We start from the raw sequence: 15463 nt of genomic DNA on the forward strand, positions 1-15463 counted from the left end.
GAAGAAGAGGATGATAATGAAAACAAAATATCTTTGTCACTGAGAGAATAGACATTTTTAGACGAAATGCAGTATGAACTAAATCTTAGAAACTAGGGTCTATAAAGATTCCCAGCTTAAAAAAAAAAAAAAAGAACATATTTCCAATGTAAGAGTTTATCCAATGATTTAATATGGAAAAAAAGGAAAATTAATGAAATAAAATTTTCCTATTTTAAAGAACAAAAAAATTTTCTAACTTTACCTAGACTAATCAAGAAAGCAGACAGAAGACACAAATCACCAAAATCAGAAATGGAAAAGGGAATATCACTAATGACTTCACAGAAATAAAAAGTATTAGAGGCAATATTATAAACAACTTATGCCAAAAAATAAGAAAACTTGGATGAAATAGACAAGTTCATAGAAGACAAAAATTAGTGAAATTTACTCAAGAAGAAATATTATACCTGAATAGGCTGAAGAAATGGAATTAGTAAAATCAAACAAACACAAAACCTTCCCACAATTTAAATTCCAGGCCCAGATGGCTTCACTGGAAACTTTTATTGAATATTTAAAAACAGCCCTTCACAAATTCTTCTACAAAGAATACTTCTGAACTCATTCTGTTATACTCATTCAGTGTTATGCTCATACCAAATCCAGACAAAACATCACATAAAAATAATAATGTAGACCAATATCCCACATGAATGTAGATGAAAAAATTCTCAACAAAATAATAGTAATCTGAACTCAACAACTTATTATACACCATGACCAAGTGAGATTTACTTCAGGAATGCAAAGTAGATTTAACAGCTGAAAATCAGTCAATGTAGTATACCAGTAGAAAATTTGTAATGTAGTAACATTTTTCAATATTAAAAATCATATGGTCATCTTAATAGATACAGATAAAACATTTGACAAAATCCAATATACATTACTGATAAAAGTTCACAACAAACTAGGAATATATCCTAACTTTATCAACCTAATAAAGGATATCTATTAAAAAAACCTATAACTAACATTATGCATAATGGTGAAGATCTGAATACATTTCCCCTAAGATCAGAAATAAGGTATGAATGTCAATACTCATCACTTCAACATTAAACTAGAGGTTCTGGCCAACAAGACAGGAAAAAAAGAAAAAGAAGGGAAAAGGAGGGTATTTGGAGGAGAGAGAGGAAGAGAGTGTGAGCTAGTTAAAGGCATTCCAATCAGAAAAGAAATTAAAATGTCTTTATTTGCAGATGACATGAAAGAAAATTCTAAACAGCTACTAGACTAATAAATGGGTTCAGCAAGGTCACAGGACACAGTGTTAATATTAAGAAATCAGTTGTATCTCTATGTAATGTTAACATACAATCAGAATAAAGTTAAGAAAACAATTGTATTCAAAATAGCATCAAAAAATATAACAGACGTTTATAACTTTTATATACTACCTAAGGAGGCAAAAAACCTGTACGCCAAAAACTGTAAGATGCTGATGAAAGAAGTAGACGATGACAAACAGATAGAACGATATATCATGCTCCTGGGTTGGAAGAATCAATATTGTCAAAATGACTATACTACCCAATACAATCCCTATCAAATCACCAATGGCATTTTTCACAGAACTAGAACAAACATTTTCTAAATTTCTATGGAGACACAAAAGACCCCAAATAGCCAAAGCAATCTTGAGAAAGAAAAACGGAGCTGAAGGAATCAGGTTCCCTGACTTCAGACTATACTACAAAGCAACAGTCATGAAAACAGTATAGTACTGGCACAAAAACAGAAATATAGATCAATGGAACAGGACAGAAAAACACAGAGATAAACCCATGCACATATGGTGTATGGTCACCTTATCTTTGACAAAGGAGGCAAGAATATACAATGGAGAAAAGATAACCTCTTCAATAAGTGGTGCTGGGAAAACTGGACAGCTACATGTAAAAGAATGAAATTAGAACACTTCCTAACACCATACACAAAAATAAATCAAAGACCTAAACATAAAGCCAGACACTATAAAACTCTTAGACGAAAACATAGGCAGAACACTCTATGACATAAATCACAGCAAGATCCTTTATGACCCACCTCCTAGAGTAATGGAAATAAAATAAAAAATAAACAAATGGGACCTAATGAAACTTAAAATCTTTTGCACAGCAAAGCTTTTCTCCCATTCTGTGAGATAACCCACAGAGTGGGAGAAAATATTGGCAAATGATGCAACAGACAAGGGAATAATCTCCAAAATTTACAAACAGCTCATGCGGCTCAATATCAGAAAAACAAACGACCCACTGAAAAAATGGGCAGAAGACCTAAAGAGACATTTCTCCAAAGAAGACATACAGATGGGCAAGAGACACATGAAAAGATGCTCAACATAGCTAATTATTAGAGAAATGCAAATCAAAATTACCAGATATCACCTCGCACCAGTCAGAATGGCCATCATCAAGAAGTCTACAAAAAATAAATGCTGGAGAGAGTGTGGAGAAAAGAGAGCCTTCCTACACTGTTGGTGTAAACTGGTGCAGCTACTATGGAGAACAGTATGGAGGTTCCTTAAAAAACTAAAAATAGAATTACTATATGATCCAGCAATCCCACTACTGGGCATATATCCAGAGAAAACCATGGTTCAAATGGACTTTTCCCCATATTTGCTTTTTAAAGAATTAAATACCTTTTCACACCTACTAGAATGTCTATAATCAAAAAGAATGGCATTATGTGACAGAGAGGATATAAAGAAACTGGAATCTACTACATTACTGATAGGAATGTAAAATGATACAGCCACTGTGGAAAACATTTTGGCAGTTTTTAAAAAATATTTATTTATTTATTATTTGGCTGCATCGAGTCTTAGCTGCAGCACGTGGGATCTTCATTGCAGCATGCGGGCTCTTTGTTGCAGCGCATGGGCTTCTCTCTAGTTGTGGCGTGCAGGCTCTAGAGCACACAGCCTCAGTAGTTGAGGCGTGCAGCCTCTCTAGTTGTGGTATGCGGGCTTCAGAGCATGCAGGCTCAGGAGCTGTAGCATGAGGGCTCAGTAGTTGTGGCGCATGGGCTTTAGAGTGCTTGGGCTCAGTAGTTGTGGTGCTTGGGCTTAGTAGCTCTGCAGTATGTGGGATCTTAGTTCCCTGACCAGGGATTGAACCTACGTCCCCTGCACTGGAAGGCGGATTCTTAACCACTGGACCACCAGGGAAGTCCCAGGCAGTTTCTTAAGAATTTAAACTTATGATAAGACCTAACATCTACCTAAAAGAAATGAAAACATGTCCACATAAAGACATACACAAATATACACAGTTGTTTATGAAAATAGGTAAATAAAATATGGTATATCCATATAGTGGAATGCTATTCAGCAATAAAACAAAATGAGACTAAGATATATACCAGAACATGGATGAACCTCAACATCATTATTCTAATTTAAAGAAACCAGACAGAAAATGGTACACAGTATAGGATTCTTTTTAGATGAAATGTACAGAAAAGGCACATCAATAGATAGAAAAAAGATTAGTGATTGCCTAGAGCTGGAGTTAAGAGCTAGAATTGACTATAAATGGGTGTGAGAGTCATAGGGATAAAACGTTCAAAATTTACTAAAAATCATTAAACTGTAAAGTTAAAATGAGTGAATTTTATGATATATAAATTATATCTTAAGTTGCTTTAAAAATTCCAGTGTTTATCCCATCAAGACAAAGAGAAGTATATGCCATTGAGAACAATATGCCAAAAACCCAGATGAGATAGCAATTTACACCTTGAATAAACATGTAATTGAGTCAGGGACTCTCAAAAGCCAATCATGTAACAGTAACTAGAATTTTCCCCCCAGTAGTCCTCATATTCTGTGTGTAAAGAAGACTCAGAATAGAAAAGGTGAAGTTTTTGAGTAGGAAACTGATGAAGTAGAATATGATTCATGACTCCCTGACATATTTGGAGGGCCTATATGAGTCATTTGATTACATCTGTGCAATCCATTATGAGTTAAAGACATAGATTTCAATGACTCAAGGGACCTGTTTTTAAAAAGTTGAAAAAAAAAGCCAAAGTCTGAATCAAGAGAATAATGAATATTGAATGGACCTGTCATCAATAAATTAAGGTAATTAATTAAGGTAATTAATGGAAACATTTGGATCCTTTGGGGAGTAGTAGTCTTGTACATCAGTAAAGCTTTGCATTTGAGGAGGACAGAAGTTTATAAATCAAGTCTAAAGATTAAAAAGTATTGTGAATAATTTTGTAACAACAATTATAACTAAATAAACAATACATATTATTCATTCTTTTCTTTGATGTAGTCTTTTCCATCATAACAGAATATTTACTTAAATATTACACAAAATGCAATAGATCATCAAGATAACATTTCCCTGTAAACTTTCTGTAACAAGTCATTTTGCCCCAAAATTAGAGTAAATTCTATTGCACTTTGTAACAAATGAAATTAGAACAAGTTTACAAACCACAAATGTTATTCAAGAAAAAAAACAGCAACCAAATAGATCAATTTATTAAATAATATTTAGGTGTCTGAGATAAAATTTGGTTTAACTTAAAATAGTCTAATTTCAACCCCCATAATTTTCCACTTAGTGAATATGTAGAAAGACTTACAGACTTTGGGCTTTCTTCATTCACTAAACAAAACATGAAATCTAAAAATCAGACAAGATCATATTGCAAAAGTTCAACTAAAGTCTTACCTCCATAAGAACAAAGAGTGCTGCAAAGAATAGAAGGGTTGCCCATTCTACTCTGTGTAGAATTATCTCAAAATCATGGATATCAGCTAAAATTAGCAACCAGATGGCACCCAGAATAGCAATCCACCCTGAAAAACAAACAAACAGAGTTACAGATGTAGTTCAATTGTTAAAACACGAATTCTTCATCTTCGGATTGCTTTCTTAAATTGAAGATAATTGATATTCTGCAAACTGAACATGCTTAAAACGTACAATTTGTATTTTGCATAATGTATATACCAAAGAAACCAACACAACAAGCAGGGTAATGAATATATCCACCACCCCAGCAGTTTACTCATGCCCATGTTCTTTTTTCCCTCTCCCGCCTCCTGTCACCAGACCCTACCCCCAGGAAACCATTCATCTCTTTTCTTAAATGCAATCATATAGTATGTATTTTTTATCTGCTTCCATTCAGCACAATTATTTTAAGATTCTTCAGTGTTGGTGTGTGGACCAATAGTCATTCTTCTTTATTGTTTAGTATGGCATAGTATGGCTATGCCACAGTGCACATACTCATTCACCTTGATGGACATTTGCACTGCTTCCAGTGTTTGGCTATTACAAATGAATGTGCTATGAGCTTTCATATAAATTATCTATATGTACATTATGCTTTCAGTTCCCTTGGGTCAATATCTAGGAATGGAATGGTTGGATCATATAATAGGCTAGTATTATGGAATATTTATGTTTTAAGAAACTGTGAGACTGTTTCCCAAAATGGTTGTAACATTTTACAATCCCACCACTAGTATATGAGAATTCCAGTTTCTCCACATTTTCAACACTTAGCTTTTTTGATTTTTGACATTCCAGTGGGTATGAAATGGTATCTCATTGTGATTTCAAATTATATTTCCCTAGTGTCTAATGATGTTGAGCATCTTTTCATGTACTTATCTGTCATCCATACATGTTCTTTTGTGAAGTTTTTGTTCAACTAGGCTGAACAAATTTTTTTCTGAGTAGAGCAAATAAAATTCAAAATAAGTAGAATAAAAATGTGCTGGATCAGAAATAAATGAAATAGAAAATAGAAAAATATTAGAGAAAAACAATGATACCAAAACTTGGTTCTTTTAGAAGATCAAGAAGATTGATAAACCTTAGCCAGTCTAAATAGGACAAAAAGACAAAGGGGAAAAATGCTAATATCAAGAATAAGATCAGTGATATGGCTATAGATTATACAGGCATAAAAAGAGTACTAGTTTTCTATAGCTGCCATAACAAATTACTACAAATGTAGTCGCTTGAAATAGCACCTCCTTATTATATCACAATTTTCATAGGTCAGAAGTATGATGAGCTTGGTTGGGTCTCTAGTTAGAGCTTCAAAACAAAGGTAAGGTGTTGGCAGGGCTGCATTCCTTTCTGGAGGCTTCAGGACAAAAACTGTTTCCCTGCTTATTTGGGTTGTAGACATAATTCAATTCAAACTGAGGTCCCCACTTCCTCACTTGCTGACACCCAGGAGTTGTTCTCAGCTTCTAGAGGCCACCCACATTCCCTAGCTCATGACCCCTTTCCTCTATCTTCAAAGCCAGCAATGGTGGGTCAAGTCAGGTCACTCTCACAATTCAGATCTCTCCTGTTTCTTCTTCTGTTTCATCTTTCTAACTGACTCTCCTCTTTTCCACTTCCATTTTAAGGGCCTATGTCATTACACTGGGCACACCTGGATAATCCAGGAAAATTTCCCTATTTTAAGATTTGTAACCTTAATTTCACCTGCAAAGTCCCTTCTATCATGTAACATAACATACACAGGTATTAACATCACGAATTAGAATGTGGACACACTTGGGGACCATGTATAGATTATTTTGGGAAGAATTGGCATTTTAACAATATACGGTCTTCTTATCTATGAATGTGGTATATGTCTCCATATATTAAGGTCTCCTTTAGTTTTTCCTAAGAATATTTTGTAGAAATACCAGAATTCATACGGAAATTCAAATGACCTAGAATAGCCAATACAATCTTGAAAAAGAAGGACAAAATTGGAGAACATACATTACCTCACTTCAAGACTTATTATAAAGCTATGGTAATCAAAACAGTGTAGTATTACATAAATATAGTCAAACTGATGAATGGAGAGTCCAGAAATACACCCACAAGTTAAAGATCAGCTGATTTGCAAGAAAAGTTCAACAATAGTTCAGTGAGGAAATTGTAATTTTTTCCATAAATGGTGCTGAAACAATTGGATATTCACAAGCAAAATTTTTTTTTACTTTGATCGGTTTATTGAATCATACACAAAAGTTAGCTACATGGACAATAGGCCTAAATGTAAAATTTATAACTTTAAAACTTCTAGAATAAACATAGGCAAAAACTTCTTTGATCTCGGGGGAGTTTTCTTAGATACACTAAAGCATGTATCCATAAAAGAAAATGTTTATAAATTGGACTTTATCAAAATAACAAATTCCTGCTTTTCAAGTAACTGTTAAGAAAAAGCAGACAAGCCATGAACTAGGAGAAAATATCTGTAAATCATCTAGGACTCATATCCAGAATGCATTTTCTGAATTCTCAAAACTCAAAAATGAGTAAACAACCCAATTACAATGGGGAATATTTTGAAGAGACACCTCACCAAAGAAGATAAAAGGATGGCAAACAAGCACATGAAAAGATGCTGAATATCACTAGTCACCAGGGAAATGCAAAGTAAAACCACATGACATTTCACTATGTACCTTAGAATGTATAAAGTCTAAAAGATCAACCAAACTAAGTGTTGACAAGGATATGGAGGAACTGGAAATCTCATACACTGCTGGTGGAATTGTAAGATGGTATAACTACTTTGGGAAACAGTTTGGCAGTTTTCAAAAACGTTATTCATAAATCCACTAAATGTTCCAACCATTCCACTTTTAGGTATTATCCCAAGAGAAATTAAAGTATATGATGATACAAACAATTGAACACAAATATTCACTGCAGTTTTCATTGTCATAGTCAAGTCAAACTATCCAATGCCCATCAATAGGTGAATGGATGTACAAATTGTGGCATAGTCAAACCATAGTATACTACTCAGCAATAAAAAGGATGGACTACTGTTGTACACTGCCACATGGATAAATCTCATAATAATTATGCTGAATGAAAGAAGTCAGACCAAAAATATTGCATATACAATTTATTTTTTATTTGGTTGTGCTGGGTCTTAGTTGCAGCAGGCAGGCTCCTTAGTTGCAGCTTGTGGGCTCCTTAGTTGTGGCTCACCAGCTCCTTAGTTGCAGCATGTGGGTTCCTTACTTGTGGCATGTGAACTCAGTTGTGACATGCATGTGGGATCTAGTCCCCTGACCAGGGATTGAACCCGGGCCCCCTGCATTGGGAACACAGAGTCTTATCCACTGTGCCACCAGGGAAGTCCCCATATACAATTTTTTATATAAACCTCTAGAAAATACAAGTAGCAGGCTTTGACAAACTACAGCCCATGGGTCAAATCTGGCCTGCTGCCTGTTTTTGTAAATAAATTTTTATTGGAACACAACACAACCATTCATTTACACATTTTCTATGGCTGCTTTAGCACTACAGCAGTAGTGTTGAGTATTTATAACAGAGTGTATGGCTTACATAGCCTCAAATATTTACTACCTCTAGCCCTTTACAAAAAGCTTCCCAACCTCTGACCAATAGTGACAGAAATCAAATCAAAGACTGCCTGTGGAGAGAGGTACTGGGAGAGTCAGGAGGGAGGGACTTCAAAGAGGTCTAAAAAACTTTTGGCGTGATGCCTGCTCTGCTCTTCATCAGGGAGAGGGCTCGACACTTCATTTCTAAACATTCTGTGTCTGATGCCAACTCTAAGGCTCACAGAATTTTACTAGAATATTTGTCATCTTTTGGTTCATTGTTAATGTTTCTTGCAAAGTGAACTAAAAGTTCAAAGAACTATGACATTATCAGATTAATGAAACAGGTTGCACAAACTGATTTGTGCTTGCTTATAATCGTGTATTTAATAGATATTTCTGTGTATGGTTTTCACTAAATCATTACACCTTCAAAAGTTAGAGGTTACTATTGTCCACCAGAAAGATAGAGGAGTTCTCCAAGGCCAAAGTTTGTAACTGGGAGAAGCAGAAAACTACTCATTACAAAAAGAAAAGCATTGAGACTTCAATTGTTTACATATTTGAGGGAAAAAATCTCTTGAATAAGAATTATCTGGGTGAATCAAGTATCCTGTCAACCAACAATTCTTGACAATCCTCCACCTTTCATTTAAAATAATATTAAAATTTTATGTGCTGATTCCAATTTTTTATTACCCTTATTTTACCTTTGAGGGCATAAATATAGATTATCTTCTGGAAAACAATAGTTATTGCATATGACCTACAGAATATGAAGATATATATTCAAATTACCCCTTGTCTACTACTATCTTTCCTAATTTCTGTTTTCCAAAGTGTTCCCAGTTCCATACTCTTGAAAGACCAGTCTTCTTACATGTCAGAGGCTACTCCTATTCATCTCATCCTCACTGAGTGTCCCTTTAAGCTCTTCTATATGCCACTCTTGGATGCCTGTTCTGTGCCAGGCTCTGAACTTAAGGGTTATGGATGGAAATGTAAGCAAGATACCACATGGATTTCAAAAGGCTTACCATCCAGTGGAGAACACACATCTATAGGTAAACAGTTATACTGGCTGTAACAGTGTGTGTACATACAAACAATTAGGGAGCAGCCAGAGAGAGTAACAATGTGGTGGCTGAAATAAAATTTCACAAAGAAGGTGATATTCAGGCAAGATCTTAGACGTTGAATATAACTTTCCAGGTAAAGAGGGAAAGGGCATTCAAGACAAAGGTAAAAGTACATCCAAAGACAGAGCACTTAAGAAGGAAGATGTCAGAGTGACATCAGCAAAATGGTGGATAGGCAGTTCTAAGCTCTCATCCTCTATAGAAATATCCCCAAACTAGCAGACACTATTAAAGCTAAGATTTAGCTTTTGTTATTGTTGTATTTGTTTATTTATTTTTGATTTTTAGCTCCTGACTTTCAAGGAAATCTCTGTAAAAACATTAGCTGAACACACTAAGGAACACAGAATTCAGTGACCATGCATGACAAGAAATATAGCCTATGCAAAAATAGTTTGGGAAAGTCACAAAACAAATGGACTACTACAGCCTTCAGCAATTCAAAATAAAAACAGCAAACTCTGGGAAAAAGGCCAAGGAACAATTACCATATTATAATATTCAAATGTCCCATTTTCAACAACACAAGGCACACAAAGAAATAGGCACTGAGGTGGTGCCACAGGAGCATGCAGAGGTTTGTCTCCCAGTGAGAGGGCCCTGGGTCCACCAAATCCACACCTCAGCTTAGCACTGGATCTGGGGCAGACAGGTCCTGGGAGAAGACTATCACAGAGAAAGTCTAGGTCTCAGGCAGCAATGCAGCCACCTCAGATCCTGCAGCCACAGTACCCTGATCCCCCCAGTCCCAGCCTACTCTACACCACAGTCTTGCACTAAATCTGGGATGAACACAACAGGGGAATGGATGGTACCTTGGGCTGTTTCTGAGCAGAACTGTGGATTCTTACACATGTGGCACATAGATCCTCTGTGACTGCAAGGGCCTTACTTGCTTCAGCAATTACCTCCTTTGGGGCAGGCCATGTACTCAAGGGCAACAGAACCTGATTGAACCGACCCTCAGGGCTTCTACTCCAACAACTGGGGAGCAGACCCCACCCTGGACAGGGGAGCAACAGGCACAGAGCAGAGAGGAAGTCCCGCCTCACATCCTATACAGGCTTTATATCCCCCAACACCAACCACACACCCTATCAAGGGAATATTGGCTAGCACACCCTGAGGAAAGACAAAGCTTGCATCCATATCAAAACCAGACCTCCCACCAATGACATTGGACATACACAGTCTACACAGGGAAACTCCCACATAAAAACACCCATTCAAGACTAGAGTAGATAACTATTTCTTCTAAATTCATAAAGACAGAGAAAGTAAAATGTCAGAGGAACTACTCCAAATTAAAGGAGCAAGAGAAATCCCCTGAAAAAATAAATAATGATACAAAGTTCATCAGCCTACCAAGTTCAAAAAGGTGGTAATAAAAATGCTAACTGAACTAAGAAATATTTTCAAGAGAAATGCAGATCACTGTAACAAGGAACTAGAAACTATAAAGATGAACTAGCCAAAAATAGACAATTCAGTTACTGAGATAAAAACCAATCTAGAAACAATGAATAGCAGACTAAATGACACAGAAGAACAAATAAGTGATCTGGAAGATAGAATAATGGAAATCATCCAATCAGAACAGCAGACAGAAAGACAAATTTAAAAAGTGAAAGCAACATACAAGATCTATGGGATAACATAAACCATGCCAAGCTATGCGTAATAAGAATTCAAGAAGAATGAGAGAGAGAGAAAGGGATTGAATGTATTTGAAGAAATTATGGCTGAAAACTTCCCAAACCTTAAGAAGGAAATGTATATCCAGTTACAGTAAGCACAGAAGGTCCCAAACAAGATGAACCCAAATAGACCCACACCAAGACATATCATAATTAAAATGGCAAAAAATAAAGACAAAGAGAGGATTCTAAGGCAGCAAGAGAAAAACAAAGAGTCAGTTACAAGGGAACTCCTATAAGGTTATCAGCTGATTTCTCTGGAGAAACTTTGCAGGCCAGAAAGGAGTGGCATGATATATTTAAAGTCCTGCCAGGGAAAAACTTGCAACCTAGGATACTCTACCCAGCAAGCTTATCATTTAGATTAGAAGAAGAAACTAATAATTTCTCAGACAAGCAAAAACTAAAAGAACTCATCAATACTAAACCTATCTAGAAAGAAATATTGAAATATCTTCTGTAAATAGAAAAGAAGAAAAATCCATAGGAAAGGGAAAATTCCAATAGGAAAGGCAAATATATAGTAAGGATTGAAGATCATGTAAATAAGCCAGTAGGTAGATTACAAAACAATTTAAAAATTATAAAAGGGATTATAACGACAATAAACAGGAAAAGGATAAACATGAAGATGTAAAATAGGACAACAAATACACAAAATGTGGGGAAGAGAGTACAAAAATGTATATCTTTTAGAATATGTTTGAACTTGAAAGATTATAAATTTAAAGCAAGTAGATATAGTTATGGGTAAACATACTTGAACTTCATGGTAACCACAAATCAAAAACATATACTGATTCACAAAAACCAAAAAGAAAGGAACTCAAAGATACTACAAAAGAAAATCAAACCACAAAAGGAAAAACAAAATGAAGAAGAAATGAACAAAGAAGAACAACAAAAGCAACTGGAAATCAAGGATTAAAATGGCAATAAGTACATACCTATCAATAATTACTTTAAATGTCACTGGACTAAATGTTCCCATCAAAAGACACAGAGGAGCACATTGGATTAAAAAAAAAAAGAACTTACAATATGCTGCTTTCAAGAGACTCACTTCAGGGTGAAAGACACACACACTGAAAGTGAGGACATGAAAAAGTATATTTCATGTTAAGAAATATATTTCATTACAAGAAAAAAATATACTTCTTTATAAGAAAGCAGAGATAGCAATATTCATCAGACAAAATAAACTTTAAAACAAAGTTATAACAAAAGACATATGAGGGCATTATATAATGGTAAAGGGATCAATACAAGAAGAGGATACTACACTCATTAACATACTCACCCAATAGAGAAACACCTAAATATACAAAGCAAACACTAACAGACATAAAGGGAAAAACTGTAAATAATGCAATAATATTAGGGGACTTTGACACCCCACTGACAGCAATAGACAATCATCCAGACAGAAAATCAATAAGGCAACAGAGGTCCTAAATGACACAATAGAACACATGGACTTAGTTGATATCTACAGGACACTACATCCAAAAAAAAAGCAGAATACACATAATTTTCAAGCACACATGGAATGTTCTCTAAGATAGACCATATACTAGGTCACAATACAAGCCTCAACAAATTTAAGAAGATGAAAATTATTTCAAGTTCTTTCCTAACCACAATGGTATGAAACTAGAAATCAACTACAGAAAGAAAAACAGGAAAAGAAGAAACACATGGAGACTAAACATGCTACAAAAAAATAAATAAAACCACTGGGTCAATGATGAAATCAAAGAAGAAATAAGAAAATAACTTGAGACAAACAAAAATGAAAACACACTTTACAAAATCTATGGGATGTAGCAAAAGCAGTTCTAAGAGGAAAATTCATAATGATACAGGCCTTCCTCAAGAAACAAGAAAAATCTCAAATAAACAACCTACCACCTAAAAGAAGAACAAACAAAACCCAAAGTCAGCAGAAGGAAATAATAAAGATCAAAGAGGAAATAAAATAGAGTTCATAAAAACAATAAAATAGATCAATAAAACCAAGAGCTGGTTTTTGAAAAGAGGAAAAATATTGACAAATCTATAACCAGGCTCACCAAAAAGGAAAGAGAGAGGACAAAAATAAACAAAATAAGAAATGAAAGAGGAGAAATAACAACTGATAACACAGAAATACCCCAAAAAACATAAGAGAATACTATAAACAATTATATGTCAACATATTGGACAACTTAGAAAAAATGGGCAAATTTCTAGAAACACACAACCTGCCAAAATAGTCAGGAAGAAATAAATAATTTAAACAGACTGATCACTAAGGTGAATAGAATCTGTAATTTTAAAAAAACTCCCTGCAAACAAAAGTCCAGGACCAGACTATTTCACTGGGAATTCAACCGAACATACAAAGAACTTATACCTATTCTTCTCAAACTATTGAACAAAATTGAAGAGAAAGGAACATTCCCAAATTCTTTCTATGAGGCCACAATTACCTTGATACCAAAACCAGACAAGGACACTACAAAAAAAATAAAATTACAGACCAATATCTTTGATGAATATAGATGCAAAAATCCTCAACAAAATTTTAGCAAATTGAATCCAACAATACATAAAAAGGATTATACACCTTGATGAAGTTGGATTCATTCCAGTGTCTTAAGGATGGTTCAACATACGCCAATCAATCAATCAATGTGATACAGCACATTAACAAAACTAAAGACAAAAACTACACGATCAAAAAAAAAAAACTACACAATCGTCTCATTAGTCACAGAAAAATCACTTGAAAAAATTCAAAATCCATTGATGATTAAAATCTCTTACCAAAGTGGGTATAGAGGGAACATATCTCAACATAATAAAGGCCATTTATGAAAAACCCACAGCCAACATAATACTCAAAGGTGAAAAGCTCAAAGCCTTCTCACTAAATTCAGGAACAAGGTAAGGATGCTTCTATCTAACACAGTTTGGAAGTCCTAGCCCAAGCAACCAGACAAGAAAAAAGAAATAATTGTCAGCCAAATTGGAAGGGAAGAAGTAAAACTGTCACTATTTGCAGATGACAGAATACTTTATACTGAAAACCTAAAATCTCCATCCAAAAACTGTTAGAACAAATATATGAATTCAGCAAAGTTGCAATATACAAGAGTAGTATACAGAAATCTGTTGTTTCTTTACACTAATAGTGAAATATCAGAAAGAAAAAGTAAAAAAAAAATCCCATTTAACATTGCATAAAAAAAATACTACCTAGAAATAAACTTAACCAAGGGGCTGAAAGGCCTACACTCTGAAAATTATAAAAATTTATAAAGGAAATTAAAGATGAGTCAAAGAAATGGGAAGATATCTGGTGCTCTTGGATTGGAAGAATTAATATTGTTAAATGGTCATACTACCCAAAGCAATCTACAGATTTAATGCAATGTCTATCAAAATACCCAGGACATTTTTCAAAGAACTAGAACAAATAATCCTAAAATTTATATGGAATAACAAAAGACCCTGAATTGCCAAGGCAATCCAGAGGAAAAGAACAAAGCTGGAGGCATAACCCTTCTAGACATAGGGCCAAATCACAAAGCTACAGTAATTAAAACAGTATGGTACTGGCACAAAAACAGACACATAGATCAGTGGAACAGAATAGAGAGCCCAGATATAAAACCATGCACCTGCAATCAATTAATCTATGACAAAGGAGGCAAGAATATACAATGGAGAAAAAGTCTCTTCACCAAGTGGTGTAGGGGGGAGGGGTAAAGATGGTGGAGTAGGAGGACATGGAGTTCACTTCTACCCACAAGTACATCAAGAATACCTCTACAAATGGAACAATTCTCACAGAGCACCTGCTGAATGCTAGCAGAAGAACCTGAACACCTAAAAGGACAAGAAAAGGTCCCAGTGTAACTGGGCAGGATGAAAGAGAGAAAAGGAAAAAAAGAAAAGTGGAAGTGGGACAGGACCTGCTCCCCTGAGAGGGAGCTGAAGGAGAGGAGAGGCTCTCCTGGGGAAGCTCCCTCAGCAGTGGGGAGATCAGCTGAGACAGAAAGGGAGCTTCAGGGGCCCAGAGAGAGCTCAGAAACTGGTCAGTGGCAGGCAGGACAGAGTGAGACCTACATAGATAATCCTTACCACAGCTCTGGGCTCCCCAGCCTGAGACATGTGTCCACTGGTGCACACAGGGGTTGGGTGTTGGAACATGGGGTTTGGAGAGCAGACCTGGGGAG

General features: G+C 35.3%; 1 protein-coding gene across 2 annotated transcripts in view; it reads right to left on the reverse strand.

Moving 5' to 3' along the window:
* The window catches only part of OCA2 (OCA2 melanosomal transmembrane protein), a 299659-nt gene that overhangs the window by 75597 nt on the left and 208599 nt on the right, over positions 1 to 15463 (reverse strand). For both annotated transcript variants that reach the window (XM_082395480.1, XM_082395481.1), the window contains one exon: positions 4743 to 4870. In XM_082395480.1, the coding sequence (XP_082251606.1) occupies positions 4743 to 4870 (128 nt within the window). The remainder of the gene's footprint in view (positions 1 to 4742; positions 4871 to 15463) is intronic.

This window comes from Balaenoptera borealis, assembly GCF_965194805.1.
Source record: "Balaenoptera borealis genome assembly, chromosome: 6".
In the NCBI taxonomy this organism is placed as follows: Eukaryota; Metazoa; Chordata; class Mammalia; order Artiodactyla; family Balaenopteridae; genus Balaenoptera; species Balaenoptera borealis.